Below are 17,006 nucleotides of genomic sequence, written 5' to 3' on the forward strand. Positions count from 1 at the left end.
AGTTTTTAATAATAATAATATTTACATACATACACGAACAGATACAATCTAGGTTATCAAGTTTCAGCAATATTTGTTGAAAACAAGTTCTAAGGGTGTCCACTAATCTGACAAGCCCAGATTGGTTGAACAAATAAATGTATGATTATCTGGGCATTATTTTTAGTAATGTCAGGATGATATAGTAAAAATACAATCTTTTGGAATGAAAAAGATTTAGATGTGAATCCTGGCTGAATACCTTCTAAACAGATGACCTGTTCCATATGCTTACAGGCTGTGTGTGAAGGTTAAAAGGAGACACAAAATTAAAAGACTTCATATGTTAAAACACCTAATCCTGGCACAAAGTTGGAACTCAATAAAATCTTTGCTTCTGATTCATATTCACATTTTACCTTTCCAGAAGAAAAAGTCCTAATTTTGTTTGCATCTCTTGGAATCAAAAAGGAAATGACTTATGGAGTCAAATCAGCTCAGGCATTGTCATTAAAACATTTCTCAAGTATTTTGTCTTGATTATTTGGATACTTTCAAAATGGCAGAATTACTAAGGACTTCTGTGAAATTTGCTATAAAAAATTTTATGTAATATTCATTTCCAAGTCACATGTAACATATATTATAGTGTCGTTTCCTCTTTCCTATACCTTACCTAACTCTGTATATTTTTTTCCCCTCTAACTCTACTACCACTCGAGGTGAATTACTGCCAATTTTTGTCTGAGCTACTGTTACTAATTTCCTAATCTCTCCACATCATTATTGTCCCACTCCAAAGTGTACACTTTTCAAAACAAGGAAACTCTTCCAAAGGACAAGTAAGAAGCTATTGTGCACTACAAAGCTGGCTCAGCGTGAGATCTGGCTCCTATCTACCTCTGCAATGTCCTCTGGAGTCAAGATCCCTAGTCAACACTCTCAACCCTCCTGCAACACACAACAACGTTTGTGTACCGTGATCCACGGTAGAAAATAATTTATATTATGGGCCAGAATACACTTAAGTATGTTATGTTTGTGTGTGGTGTTATGTGTAGGAATGCATAAAACAGAAAACAGATTCTGGCTAAGGAGCCAGGTGATATACTCAGATAATTTCTGTCCTATCCCATTTCATTTTTAAAAATGCTGGTGGCAACCCACCAAATTGGTTTCATATCCATAATGTGTCCATGATCCTACAACTCAAAAACACTGACTGTTCAATTTAGGGTGCCAGGACGACTCCTTTCCCTTTGTTTACTCATTCTAAACTCTGGTCAAAGATCACTTCCTCAAAGAAACCTTCCTGGACCACCCCCCAACCCCCACCTCACGTAACCACTACCATCACCACCGACACCGCCACCAAAAAACTAGAGCAGAATCTCCTTCCTATTAGGTGCCTTACTGCATCTTATACTTTTCATAAACCTTATTTATAAGGTTCACATCTTCCTATCTAGATGATAAACTCAAGGAAATCAGCACCACTCTGTTTGCTAACCATTTGTTCTCTGTTTACAGCACAGTATATAGCAAGTGAGGGATGAACTACTACTCACAGCTAATTGCAGAATGAATAAGGAGCTTATAAATTTATAGTTTTAATTACTTTTTATGGAAACAAAAATGGTTAATTCCAGATTGTTGCAGTGTTCTGAATAGAAAATATCAATCGTTTTTTAAAATGTCTCTAAAACATACTTTCCAAAAAAAAAAAAAACCCAAAAAAACCCAACAAGCATATGAAGTTGAGTAAAGGCAAGATTACATAAAACTGAAATCAAAATTGAATTTAAATTATTGTTTCTCTACCTCTGATTATTAAAGTGTTCTAACACTTCCCTAATAGTTTTTAAAGTTCCTCTATTAAATAGTCTAGTTAATCTCAAATTGTTTCTGAGAACATAATTTCTACATTTAAACTAGTTTGTTTCAAACCTAACACTAATCCTTAAATGTATAGATAATTACTAAAATGACAGTAGGACAATTTTTAAAGCACTATCATTATACCTAAGTCTCCCCAACAACAACAAACCCCCAAAACACTTAAATGTCTTATTTTGACAGCTCTTTTACAAATCACTAATTGAGAAGACTATTAACCTAACATCATTTTTGCAGCTTACTTAATGAAGTCATTCTGATTAATTTTGATGGATTTAGTTTAATAAATCAGAGAACTGGTCACTGTCACTGGTGAAAAGGTGATTATAAAAATTAAAGACATATTACAAGTTCCAGATAAAACAATTCACCTATCTCAGAAAAAAGAAAAAAAAAATTTAGTAAGTGTCAGTAACCCAAAGTTGTAAAGTGTTTCAAAACTCCTTAAACATTTTTAGGTAAAACTAAGGAAATCTGTAAACAAAGGAGGAACCAAAAAGGGTTATAATTTACCTCTAGTTAACATTATGGTGAGTAATGTACTAATTTTGTTATACATCCTTTACTAGAGGTCAAAAAATTTTAAATAACAAAATTTACGCTTTCATAAAATTGAACTATGATAATGAGAAAGTTTAGAGAATATACACTTTTCAAGATCATCCACACTACTTTCCCATGTCCCAAAATAATGACCCTCTAGTTAGTGTAACATAAAATGTAGTTTGTAACAGACTGCAAGTGACAATTTAATTAAATGAGGTAATAATATGGAAAGCACTTAGCCCAGTACCGGGCTCATCATGAGTACTCAATAACTGCTAGTCATTATAATAGCAATGCTTTATTGTGGGACATTATTTTTTAACACAAGGAATGAACAAGATGTGGCTTCACTACTATATATATGTAGACTGTGGACAAGAAACACAGGACTAAGAACAATTCCAGAAACTTAATTGACTTCATGGAAACCTATTAAATCACTTCCAAGTGAAGACTGAACTGTGCAAACAGACTGTTGAGCATATTTGTTAAACTCTCCTAATTCTTGTGCATTGCTTTCAACTCCAAACCATCAACATTAAAAACATGTTTTACCAATTCTCAAAGAACCCTGTAGCAAACAGTAAATTACTGTGCTTTAAAGCTACTTGCTCTGTTATGTTCTAAATTCTGCGTAATATGAACATTAGAAACGTGAACACTAATTTCCAGTACCCTGGAATGTGGCTTTTCCAAGACTTCAGTAACCTCTGTTAAAGTCTTGGAAAGCCCCATTTACTTCTCCCCACCCCCAAATGTATCATTACAGAAGTATTTTCATTTTAGGCACTGGGCTAATTGAAGTATAAAACTACCCCAAATATCTGTACTTAATAGTTCCCATCTTACTTTTTCTACCTCAGGAAAAAACGGCCAGTTATTTCAGAAATCTGCTATTTCAGCACAATTTTTGTCTGATTTGGTAACAAACTACGTAACGATGCTAAATAAATCAGAACAATTCATTCTGCAGGTCTTTATATTTTTAAAAAACACTCCACAAAAAGAGAATAGGGCCATGTCAAAAGTTTCAGCAATATGCAAATAACTGTAATTTCTAAAGAAAGGCATGCATTGCACATACACTTCATTCCTGTGCAGTTAGAACGCAGCACGTTTAAAAAAAGAGGAAGCTGCACAACCTCCCACGCCTCCAGAATGTCTAGCATTCCTGGCAGGCAGGGCTCTCCCTTGACCAGCCCAGAGTACCCAGTGCCAAAGAGCGCGTTCTCCAATCCAGGATTTAAAAACGGAGTGGGAAAATGGAGCAAAAGGGGAGGCGGACACTGATGGTGAGGGAGCACAGATATCGTCACGGAGACGGCTGGAGAAAGGGGAAGGGGCACTCGGTTCTCTCCTCCACCCGCTAACAGTCCTGCCCCCCAAAAAGGTATGAGGTCAACTCCGTCTTGAGAAAGAGAGGGGGAAAAAGGAGTAACATGGAGACACGCGGCGCCAGTTACTAGGGCTCCAACTTGAAAAGTCTGTGACTTGAGCTCATCCGCCAAAAAGATATTTTAAAAAGCAAAATCCAAAACTACCGTCAAGCCCCAAATACACCCACAACAGAATTGGGGAAAACCCTTGAGATGGAACGAAACAACCCTCCTTAACCCAAAAGACAGAGAGGAGGAAAACAATGCATCATGGAAATCTAAAATATCTCGGGAATGAGACCCAGCTGAAGCGAGGACTGTTGTCAGGGCAGGTGGGAGCAGGACGAGATCAGAGAACCAAAAGCAGACTGTGTAACGGTCAAGAGTACAGATTCTGAAGCAAAACTGCCTGGCTTTAAATCCGCACTCTGCCGATTACTGGTCAGATTTCCGCAGGTTTCTAACCTCAGTTTCTCCGTGTGAAAAACGGGTGAAGTTATCTCGGACTTGTGAGGATTAAAGAAGGTAAACGTGGAGCGCTCTTAGGACAGGGTGCGGAAAGTAGGACCTGCTGTGTTTATTTTTATTATCATCACCCGCTCAGCGCCCTCGCGGCTCCTCAGCCGCCGGAGCCGCACGCTCCTCACCCCTCGCCCGGAGGACACCGGCCCAGCCTCTAGTGCATACCACAGCCGCCTCAGCTCCGGGCCACCGCGTGGGCCGCCCAGATCCCGGTCGGCAGCTCGAAGGCAGCCGCCTCAGGTGACCCCAGCCCCGAGACGCAGCCGCCGCCCCTCACTCACCGCGGCGGTCCTCCCGCGCCCAGACGCGGACTCCCACCCAACACTCACGGCCTCCGCCGACGCCGCCGCCGAGTGACGAAGCTTGTTGTCCCCATCTCCCACGACCCGGACGCTCGGCCGGGCCGAGTAGTCTCCGCAGTCCTAGCAGCTACAGCCAGGACCCCGCGGGCCGCTGCCACCGCCGCCACTCCGCCCCCTGACTTTGCTCCTCCCGCCCAGACTCTTCCCGCCCCCTCGAGCCCAGCCCACGGGCCCGCGTGCCTGGGGGCGGGGCTCGGCGCCTACCTCCTGTGCACTGGACGCTGGCTGTCAGCTGCACCCAAGCCAGCAGACTGTACCCAACATCACCGGACATGGTAGAGGCCCTGTACAGCACGCGGCAGGCTAGGCGGAGCGAACCTTCGGAACAAGTCACCTGATGGCTAGATCTGGCTAATGGGAATTTCTCAAGGCAAGCAGTATATATTTCTTATGAGGTACTTCTTTTGATCGCCTTGCTTCTCTCTCCAACTCCTTTAAGAAAACAAAAACAAAAACAGGACCTCACACAGGTGAAGTGCAACACAGGCCTGGGTCTCACCACCTCCTTTTCAGAAGAATTGAACTAACGCCAAATCAGACAACTACTCTGCTCTCTGCCGAGGGAAATACTTTGCACTTAGAGTAGCGATTTTTCCTTTTTCATTTCATGGCACACAAACTGATTATTAAAATTCTGCAGCACCCCAAAATTGCCATATCTGACAAAAAATAGGTATAATTTTGATTCATTCACACCTGACTGCTATCCTTGCGTTGACTGTTGTCCTTTTTTTTTGCAATCTAAAGGAAAAGAGGTCAGCGCCCCTAACTGCAGTAAATTGGTATTGCCTGTTTTAAAATTTTTTGCAGCACACCAGTTGAAAATCGCTGACTTGGAGCGATATTACTTTCTTCAACTGCACTCTCAAACTTGCTCAAAATAAGAAAAATGTCTCTGAAAGATGAAATAATAAAAGAAGGCAGTAGGGGCTTAAAGCATATAAGCTTTCATATCAAACTGCTCACTGGAACAACCAATGTCCTTTGCCTCAGTGCTTGAACATTCAGAGAGAACTGATGGAGAAACAGAGGAGACATGGGGGAGGTGGCTGGATAGTGGTGGAGGCAAAGAGAAAAATTATCACACATGGGAGAAAGCAGAAAAAGACACAAAGTATGAGGAGAAGTAGAAAGAAAAAAAATGGGATGCAGGTACAGGGAGAGAGGCAAAACCAAGTAAGGCAGAAACAAGTGAGGGCAGAAAAAGAAAATGAGAATTAGAAATAAGAGAAAGGAAAGACAACCTTCTTAGACATTTGAAAAAGGAAGTCAGCGTGATAGAGCCAACAAGTGAAATAGTGAGAGAGGGGGAAAATACTAATTGACAAAGAGAAGAGGAACGTCTCTCATATCTAAACTCTTTAGGGGAAAAATAATGCTGGGTAAAGAAAGCAAATTTGGCCCTTCAAGTGCTACTTGGGAAAGATAAATATGAAAGTGCTCACTCAGTTCCTTGGTCACTTCAGCTCCCACACTGAATTTTTAGACTTAACTTACATAAATTTACCCCTTCAAACCCCAAACACAACAGTGCCAAGGACATACCACAGATACTCAGGAAACCTCAAAAACAAACTGTCCTTCTAACTACACTTAGAAAGAAAAAAGCACCAAGGACTCTCACTATGGAAACTGATAATGCCCTGAACTGAAACAAACTATTAAGAGGAGACATCAGGAGATCCCAGGCCAAAAGGGGAGTCAGGATGGGAGAACAGTGCAACCCTGATTATATCATAAATAAGGTTTTTAAGAAGAAATAATGAGAAAGTCACACAACCTGAAACACCCCCTCACATTTATTTTAAAATATACTACTTTGTGCTACCTTATCCACTATTCCCATTAATAGAGAGGACTGTGTTCCTTATTAAAGTGGAAATGGCAATATCACTGACAGTATCTTGAACAAGTTCTTGATGGGGAGAAAGGGTATATGGGGTGGAGGTAGTGGTGTGACGAGAGACAGAAAGGAGAACACAGGAGGGAGGGAGAGAAAAGTCAGTGAAAGAGAGACAAAAGGAGATGTGAGAAGGCAAGAAACAATTGTGGAGAGGTGAAAAAGACAGAGGGAAAGAAGACCAAGAAAGGTGCAGGGACAAGTGGAGGCAGAGAAAGAGAAAAAAAGATGAAGACAGAACAAAGAAAATGGGAGAGACAAAGAGAAATGATATAGAGATAGCCCAATGCCAGAGAAAGAGAAGAGGGACACTTCTCACATAGAAATAGTTCAAGGGAAGTAAAGCCAAATAGGTCCCTAGTTTGTTACCTGAAAAAGATAAATGTGAGAAGCCCAGGCTCCTTCATTACCTGGCCTCAGCAATTATTTTAAAACTTACCCATTAAGACTTAAACCTAACTGTACTAAGATCAAAAGCACTAGAGATACTGGAGATACCTAACATCCAAATGTTCCTGTTTGGATGAGAACCACATACCAGGGACACTCACCATGGAAACCAATGATGACTAAACTGGAGGACATGAGTGGAAAAAGTGGAAAGGATTCTGAAGGCCAAGGAGGGCAGTGGCAGGGCAACTCTCCGGGAGCTCAGTGGAGGAAAGTGTGACCCTCTGAACTGCTCGGGGTTAATTAAAAAAACCTTCCCACCAGATCTACCTCTAAACTACCAGATCAGATCTACCTCTAAACCATCTCAAAACAGACAACTATTGTGCATAAGATCTGACAGAGTGGGTCTTCAATGAACACTAAATGGTTAAATTATAAGTAAGGTTATCTGAAGAAAATTTTGTAAGTTTCTCAATCCCAATCTTCCTCTTAAATCTTTTAAAAGATACGTTAATTTTCTGTCATATTCTCCACCTTTCTTAGTAAGAAAGATAATGACATTTGGAAACATCTGAAAAAGTGATAGTTCACTTTTAAATTAAAATTGTTATTTTATTAATCCTCCACTTGCATTTTGTTTATAATAATGTTATATCACACATATAAGTTACAAGTATAAAAAGTATGTTATTGCAATAATACCTCTCTGGAAGTCCAAAATTCTTGGTTTAAAATTAAGCAGCAAAATCTTTTTTTAAAAAATCTGTACATCTGTTATAGAAATTCAGCATCTTAAAATGTTGTTCAACAGGTTGCAGGAAAAAAACATTTACTGAAGAAACATATAATTGAAAAGAAACTACTTGTGTTTTTACCATTTTACATTATTATTGTCTGCAGTATTTTTGCCTTCCCAAACAGAAATTCATATCCTTTATAATGTTGCTCTTGAGTCAACCATTCATCGAAGTCTCAGCTTACATATTGTTAAAATCTTCTTTTTCACGTGTTCTTTGCAGTGTTAACATAATATTGTTATTTTTGCTAGATAGGTCTCTTCATATTCCTGAAGTCGATTCTGTAGTTTAGGTAGCCTACTTTTCATAACAGAAGATGGGTCTAAAAGCATCTTATAACAATGTCTGGAGTTTTTGGTTGTCACAACTAAGGAAGAGGTTGTACTGACATCTAGTGGACAGATGCCAGGGATGCTGCTTGCACAGAAGAAAGCCCCAGACCCTCTCACCCCACCCTTACCAAAGAATTACCTGGCCCAAAATGGTCAATAGTGTCAAGGTTGAGAAACCCTGCTCTAGATCCAACCAACGTTTTATAAGTAATACAGAAGACAGAGGAACATAGTAAATTACAGCATAGGATGCACTCGGCAAAATCTAGACTCAGCCACTTTATTGGGTAAACACAATTTATTAAATAAATTGCAAGGAAAAGACGGAAAGAAAATCTGGAGGTTAAAAAGCCTTAAAATTTTACATATATGAAGTGCAAGAATAGATGAGACCAGGCTTGCCCTTCTACTGTATTGTCTTCAGACACTGTACTACAGACAGCACAAAATTGTGAGCCTTAAGAGAAGGGATCACAAACAAATGAGGCAAACCGTACAATCATCCTAACTTTCTGTCTGGGAGCACATTCTAGACCATGGCACAGGAAAGGGGAAGGCAAGCAAAGCATGGTACTCTTGTTAAGTTGAAGAGACAAGGATCATAACCTAGGGAGACTGGGGCAACTGGAATATGTAGGACAGAAAGAGAAAGGAAGACGACTCCAGAAATTTTCATAGACCATTCTTCAATTCTCTTGCTGAATATAAAGCTGAATAAGTGTCACGCAAAACTCCACAAGGATGGGCAAAGAATTTCCAGGGAGCTGTAGCAGGATTTCCCATGGCTCCCACAGGGCTGGGAGACCTCTTGAGTTTTCACCACCCAGAGTAGAGACACCTGACGAACACTCACAGAGAGATCCCAGAAAGGCATGTGTTAGTAGTATATCCAGCTGAGCTCTAATAAAAATGGCATTCTAGACTCACCCCAATGAAGCCTCAAAACAAGCCTCATTTTGTAAATTTCTTGAAAAATTTAAAAATTTAGAACAAAAGTAATTAACAATGTGTTGTGGCATTTACAACATATACAAAAGTAAAATGTATGACATATACAAAAGTAAAATGTATGACAATAGCACAAAGTAAGGAAGGAGAGAAATGAAAGTATACAATAAGGTTCTTACATTATATGTGAAATATAACATTATTTGGAGGTATACTATAATAAGAAATATAAGTTAAAATCTTCACAGGTACAATACAGTTGGTCAGCTACTGGACATAAAAGGAATTTCAAAAAATTAATAAATCCAAAACAAGAAACAAAAAACAGATGAGACAAATAAAAAACAAACAGCAAGATAACAGACTTAAACCCAATCATTTCAATAATCACATTAAATACTCATATAAACACCCTGAACACACCTATGAAAAGGCAGAAATTGTCCAACTGGATAAAAGAGTAAGACCAAACTACATAGTGACTTGAAATAAAAACAGACTTTAAATACAAAGACACAGCTAGATTGATAGTAAAAGCAACAGAAAAAGCTATACCATGCAAATATTAATCATAAAAGTGTAGAAATAGCTCCATTATATCAGACAAGGAGTTTTACCAAGGACAAAGAAAAACATTCCATAATGATAAATAAGTCAATTCATTTTAAAAACATAATCCTAAAAGTGTATGTGCCTAAAATAGAGCTCCAGAATATCTTGAGGCAAAAACTGACAGAAGTGTCAGGAAAAAGAGATAAATTCAATGATAGTTAAGATTTCACCAATCTTCTCTCATTAACTGATAGAATAGATAACAGAAAATTTGTAAGAATATAAAAGACTTAAACAATACTATCAGCCAACTTGAACTGATAGACATTTACAGAAAATTCTACCCAGCAACAGCAAAATACACATTATTTTGAAACATACATAAATGTTCACTAAGACAGACCATATATGGGACCATACAATAAGTCTCAATAAATTTAAGAGGATTGAGTCAAGCAAAATTAAGTCTGGAATAAATAACAATAAAATAATTGGGAAATCCCTAAATATTTGTAAATTATAAAATATATTCTTAAATAATTCATATGCCAAGCTTCCAGAAGGGAAATGTGAAAATATTTTGAACTGAATGAAAATGAAAATGCATTTCAAAAAGTAAAAGCAGTAATTAGAGAAATATACAGCTTTAGATGTTTTGTTAAAAAGAAGGGTCTAAAATCAACAACCTAAGCTTCCACTTTTAAGAAGCTAGAGAACAAAGAACAAATTAAACACAAAATAAGTAAAAGGAAGGAAACAATGGTAAGAGTAGAAATCAATGATATAGAAAACAGACAACAGTGAAAAATCAAAATAACTAAAAGCTGGTTCTTTGAAAAGATCATTTAAAAAGATACATATCTAGTTTGACTGATCAAAAAGTAAGGACAGAAAACAAATTAGGAACATCATTAATGAAAAAAGGGACATCAGTACATACCCTACAGATATTAAAATATGAGTAACAAGGCAATGTTACAAACAACGTTGTCAAAAAATTCAGCTACTCAGATGAAAAAGGAAAATTTCTTGAATGACACAAATGACCAAATGTAACACAAGAAATAGAAAATCTGAATAGCCTTGTATGTAGTAAAAAAACTGAAAATGTCCCAGAAAGAAAACTGCAAGCCCAGATGGCCTCATTGATGAAATCTATTGAATCAGAGAAAATACTCCTACAAAAACTCTCAGAAAATAGAGGCGATATTATGAACACTTTCCAACTCATTTCCTGAGGTCAATGTTACTCTTATACTGAAACCCAACAAAGACTACCAGAAAACATACCAAACTTTTTTTTTAATTTTAAAGATTTTATTTATTTACTTTTGGAGAGAAGGGAAGGGAAGGAAAAAAGAAAAGGGAGAGAAACAGCAATGTGTAAAAGATACATCGATCGGTTGTCACTCACACACTCCCAACGGGGGACCTGGCCCACAACCCAGGCATGTGCCCTGACTGAGAATTGAACCTGTGACCCTTTGACCCGCAGGCCAGCACCCAATCCACTGAGCCATGCCAGCCAAGGCCCAAATTTCTCCCATACAAGTACTAACCAGGCCTGACCCTGCTTAGCTTCCAAGATTAGATGAGATTGGGTGCGTTCAGGGTGGTATGGCCGTAGACTAAGGCCCAAATTTCTTAACACGGTATTAGCAAGTCAAATCCAACAATATATAAAAAGGATAATACATTATGATTAAGAAGAGTTTTCCCAGAAATACAAGCTTAGTTTAATATTCAATAGAGTAATGGGGGGGAGGGGACACAATTGTAACTGAACAATATAAAAATTTTAAAATATTTAATAGAAAAAAATAAACAATAGAAATAATTTTAAAGGAAAAATGTGATCATTGCAATAGATGCAGGAAAAACATCTGACAAAATTCTACACCCACTCATTAGCCAGTAAAGAAGGAACAGAAAAGAATTCCTTCAACCTGATAAAAGGCATCTACCAGAAATTTGCAGTTAACATCATAGTTAGTGATGAAAGACAATGTTTTCTCCCCAAGATCAAAATCAATAATCTTCTGTCTTCTGAAGGCCTTAGACAGTATAGTAGAACAAGAAAAAGAATAAAACACATACAGACTGAAAGGGAAACACTGTATTCTAAGTTGATATGTGTATGAGTATATACCTAGAAAATCCTAAGGAACTAATAAAAAAACTTGTCAAAACTGGGATTGGGGTTGAACTGGCATCTTAAGGACATATAAATGAACATAGCAAAGTCACAGAATACAAGACCAATATACCACAATCAATTTTATTTCTATACTAGCAACAAACAATTGGATGATATAATTTTAGAAAGTAATACCATTTACAGTAACATCAAAAGAAAATTTTTAGGAATTTAACAAAACATGTATAAGATCCTAAATGTAAAACTACAAAACACTAGTGCAAGTTAAAGAGCTAAATAAATCAGTAAGTATACCATGTTCATGGATTGAAAGATTCAATACTGTTTTAAGACTTTAATTTCCCTCAAATTCATCTATAGTTTCAAACAATCCCACATAAATACCTCTTGAATTTTTTTGTAGAAATTGATAGGCCAGGTCTAAAATGTACATGAATATGTAAAAGATATGGAACAGCCAAAATAATTTTGAAAAAGAACAAAATTGTAGGACTTACACTGCCTGATTTCAAGATTTAATACAGAGCTACAGAGTAGTCAAGACAGTGTGATATTGGTATAAAGAGAAGATCAATAGAATAGAGTCTAGAAGTAAACCCACATATATACAGTGAACTGATTTTCGAGAGGTGCCAAAGTAATTCAGCGGGAGAAAGGTACTCAAATGGTGCTAAATAACTTGAGGTACACTTGAGAAAAAAATGATCCTCACCCTGGCCGGGTGGCTCAGTTGTTTGGAACATCACCCTGTACGCTGAAAGGTTGTGGATTGGATCCCCAGTCAAGGCATATACCTAGGTTGCAGGTTGGATCCCCAGTTAGGGTGCCTATATGAAGTGACCGATATCTCTCTCACATCAATGTTTCTCTCTCTCCCTCTCTTTTCCCTCTTCTCTCTTTCTAAGATCAACAAACACATCCTCATGTGAGGATATGTTTTAAAAAATGACGTTTGACTTACTTCATATGTATTAACTCAACATGTATCATAGACCTAAACATATAACTTAAAATTATCAGTGTTTTAAATTCAGGAATCAGAAGGGGAGCTGCCTATTTTTATAAATAAAAGTTTTGAGGGAATACAGCCATGCCCAATCATTTATGGACTGTCAGTAACTGCTTTTGAGCTACAAGAGCAGAACTGAGTACTTGAGCTGCTATAGCCTGTAAGCCTAAAATATTTACAATCTGGTGCATTAAAAGAAAGTTTGAGGATACCTCTTCTAAAAAAAATAAACATGAGAGAAAACCTAGGGAACAATTTCTCAGACACAAATAGCAAGAACCATAAGAAAACAGTGGTAAACTGGACTTTATAAAAATTTAAAACTTCCCTTAGAAAGACAACTGTTAAGAAATTAAGTACAAGCCACAAATTGGAAGAAAATACCTGACAAAGGATTTGTATCCAAATTATATCAAGAATGCTTACAATTTGATAATAAGAAAAAACCCCAATAAATTAATGAATAAAAGATATAAACACTTTGCAAAAGATGATATACAACTGGGCAATAAGCATACAAAATAGTGCTCAACATCATTAGCATCAGAGAAATACAAATTTAAACCACAATGAGGTACCACTAAATAGCTCCTAAAATTCTTACATTTAGCGAGACTGAAATATGAAATTTGGGGCAGGGTGCAGAGCAACTAAAATTCTTACACATTGCTCCTATACCCTGGCAGTTCCTTATACAATTAAACACACATTTACCATACAACCCAGCAATTCTACTCTTTTGAAACGACACATACATTCATCCAAACACTTGTACACAAATGTACACAGCAACTTTTTCAAGACAAACACTGGGAACAACCCAACTATCCATCAACACACAGATGGATAAACAAATTGTCATACAGCCTTACAATGGAATACTACTTAATAAATATCCACGATATAGCAAAAACCATAGTTGAATCTTAAACACATTCTGCTAAATGAAAGAAGCCAGGCACAAAAGAATACTGTATGATTTCATTTACATGAAATTCTAGAAAAGATGAAACATAATCTTTAGTTACTAAAAACATCAAGAATTGCCTGGGGATAGGGATTATGGGAGTGGGTGTGGGAGTTCCAAATAAGCATGAGGGAACTTTCTGGAGTGATGGGAATGTTCTACATCTTGATTACAGTAGTGATTACATGAGTGTATACATTAGTCAAAACTCACTCTAAGTATATAAAAATCTGTTATCATGCTGGGGCTCACTGAACATTAGATAAATAAACTGTAAGTAAAATTACAGAAGGTTCTTTTTGAATAGTCTCTTACACTCACCGTCCTCAATATTTTTAAAAATATTTTCCATCCTCTTCCTTAGAAAGGAAAATTATGGTATTTGAAAACTTTCTCAGTGACAAACATTGGAATATTTTTTAAGAAATAGAAAAATTCTTATCTAGGGAGACAAGAGCATCAAATGGCTCTTTTGCTTATTAGAGCAATAAAGACAAAGAAGAAAGGAAAAAATCCTTATCATACCAAAATGTGTTGCTAACTTTCCTTTTAAACTTCCTTGTTTCATTACATGTGAATGTGTCTTTATGTGTTGTGGCTCATCATCATGCTGGGGATGAGGTAACAAACTGCAAACAAGATAGTGTTCAAAGCAGAATCATGGTAGCTGATCAGTGATATCCTGGTATGCATTAGACATAACCAGCAATTCTGGCCAGAAGGACTCTTCTGCCTCCTGTGCATATTAAAATCATTTTCTTAACCTCAGTCTTATGAAAACATCACCTCTGCTAAGAAGCCTTTTCATTCTCTCAACTGAAAATAAATCATCTTTCTACTTTCCCATAGGACATTCAACATACACTTCTTGGGTAACCCAAGATATTATGTCTTTGGTCCTATTTATTCAGAGTTGTCTATTTCTATGCAATAGACTGAAAGGTTCCATAGAACCCTAACATAGAATGGGATCACACTAAATTGTCTGAATGAATGCTGAAATGAATCACCAATACAAATCCTTCCAGGGTGCCATCTGGGCATGAGCTTTGTTCAACATATTACTAACCCCTGGGGCCAACAGCACTGGTTGCAGAAGGCCACCAGTTGCTAGGTAAAGGGACTTTACAGCTGGGAAGTGAAGGCACTGATAATTTAAGTGGATGTCCTATTTTAGAGACATGGGCCCAGTGAGAATGACCAGCCACCATAGATTCCCTGAACACTGCTGTCTTCATCTCAGCCAAAGTTCCATTTCCTGCCAATGTGGGGACTGAAACTTTTTCTACCCAGGCCTATCACTTTTCTTCAAGTTCACTCTTAAACTCTTCTCAGCATCAGGAGACTAGAGCTATTTGTACCATAAAAGCTAATCAAGCGTAAGCGTCAGGGTTCCTCACTTGCAGTTCCTACAATCAGGAAGCATTTCTAAGGACGCATTTCTGGCAAACTGCCTAAAGAAACCTGAAGAAAGAGATCTAAATCTTAGCAATTTGTTGTAATTTCTTTATTAATTCTAAATATTCACTGTCATATCTAACTTAAAATTCTCTTTTGTTAAGAGGGAAACCCCTCCCCCAAACAGAGTAGAAGGGGAAGCTAATTCCCAAAGAAGAGGAAAGAAAAAGGTAAATTTGGAACCAAAAGCTCCTTGGCTATTTCAGCTCCACTGCGGTCTTGGAACTTTCACAAAGCACCTCCTAACTCCCCCAAAAGATCCGCAGTCGGGAGACAGTATATCAAAGATCCAAAAAACTCAGTGTGGAAGGGGTGGAAGAGGTGGTAAAGAAACTTCACTTTTGTCGCTAATGAGGGATGGTGGTGAAAAATCGAGATAGACCCTGGACATGTCAGAGGGGCTCAAAGGCAAGGAGAGTCCCTGACCACTTTTCCAGCCAAAGGAAAAATGTCCTGAGAACGAAGTTTTGATCATGAGTTCCTGGGACGTTTAAGGAAACAAATTCACAAGGATACTCTCTCTTTCTGGTAGCAGCTGCAATCCTCCGCTGGTCAATTCCTATTTTGCAAAGCACAGGACATGCTCTTGAGCCAAGGCTGGGAAACGATAGATAAGCGGGGGTCGGGGGTGGTGGGGGTTGGTGAAGGGATCGCACAAGGGGAAGAGAGAGAAGGGAAGGGGTATGGAGAGAGTGACAGAGACGCACCAGAGTGGGGCACTCGGAAAGGGAAGAAGAATGTTTTTCCACCTTTAGTGCCCCACCCCACACCCATACACCTCCCCCCCCACCCCGCCCCCGGCAAATGATAAACAGCCTGGGCCTAAGTGAGGTGAAGTGTGATAAGAAAAAGGAGATATGGAACCAGAGATGTCTGTTAATTTATCTAAGCCTTGGCATTTGTCGGACTGAAATTTCAGAAAATGCCACCAAACTTCCAAAAAAGATCCCAAGTGAGGAAGGCGAACGTGAAGACCCAGTGACGGAAACCAGCGGGGAAAGGGGAAAGGAGCCCCTGCATTCCAAAAGGAGGCGGATGAGGGCGTGTGGCCAGGAATGGGACAAGGGCTGCAGGAAGCTCGGGGGAACCTGAAGTGGGATGAAAGTCCGCCCAGCAAGTCTCTCCCCGGCGGCTCGGGCGACGTCGCAGAACTAGGATACCCATCTGGGTCTACAATGTCCGTGAAGCGACCGCTCGCCCCCTCCCGACTTCCCGCTCATGCCGCTCCCAGCGCACCCATTGCTCGGGTTGGACCTCCCACCCCCTCCGAGAGGCCAGGAGTCCCGAGGGCCCTGGTCGGTCCCCAGTGCTGACCGCAGCCGCACCGACTCCACTCAAGGCCACCGCGTGGGCCGACCGGACCTTGGACCGCAAATCGCAGGCGGCCACCACAGGGGACCGCAGTCCCAAGCCGCAGCCGCCGCGGCCGAAACGAGCGCCACCGCCCCACACTCACCACGGCACTCCATCCCGCGTTCCGGACGCGGACGCCCGCCCAACACTCACGGCCGCCGCCGCCGCCGCCGAGGGCTGGAGTTCGCAGACCCCATCCCCCCACGACCCTCGGACGCTCGGCCAAGCCGCCGCCGCCCCAAGAGCTACAGCCAAAACCGAGCTGGCCACCTCCGCCGCCGCCCCACCCCCTGGCCTCGCTCCTCCCTCTTATCCTCGCCCCGCCCCCAAGGCCCAACCCATTGGCCCGCGCGCCTGGGGAGGCGGAGCTCGGAGCCCAGCGGCAAGTGAGGCAGCTAAGGGCTCCGGCGCGCAGGGCTCAGGCTGTCAACTGCACCAGATTCCCCATACTGTCCCCA

At 39.7% G+C, this 17,006-nt stretch overlaps 1 protein-coding gene across 4 annotated transcripts in view; it reads right to left on the reverse strand.

The window, feature by feature from the left end:
* Nucleotides 1-16,801, reverse strand: part of ARHGAP29 (Rho GTPase activating protein 29) — a 75,044-nt gene extending 58,243 nt beyond the window's left edge. For 2 of the 4 annotated variants that reach the window (XM_054592166.1, XM_054592162.1), the window contains exon 1: nt 16,652-16,801. In XM_054592166.1, coding sequence (XP_054448141.1) covers nt 16,652-16,664 — 13 coding nt within the window. In that variant the 5' untranslated portion in view covers nt 16,665-16,801. Of the gene's footprint in view, nt 1-4,648; nt 4,783-4,885; nt 5,114-16,651 lie in introns of those variants that run through there. The other 2 variants (XM_054592163.1, XM_054592165.1) reach the window with 2 other exon arrangements.
* Nucleotides 16,802-17,006: the final 205 nt, after the last annotated feature.

This window comes from Pteronotus mesoamericanus, unplaced genomic scaffold (assembly GCF_021234165.1).
Source record: "Pteronotus mesoamericanus isolate MK-2021 breed Mesoamerican mustached bat unplaced genomic scaffold, CSHL_Meso_final scaffold_31, whole genome shotgun sequence".
Lineage (NCBI taxonomy): Eukaryota > Metazoa > Chordata > Mammalia > Chiroptera > Mormoopidae > Pteronotus > Pteronotus mesoamericanus.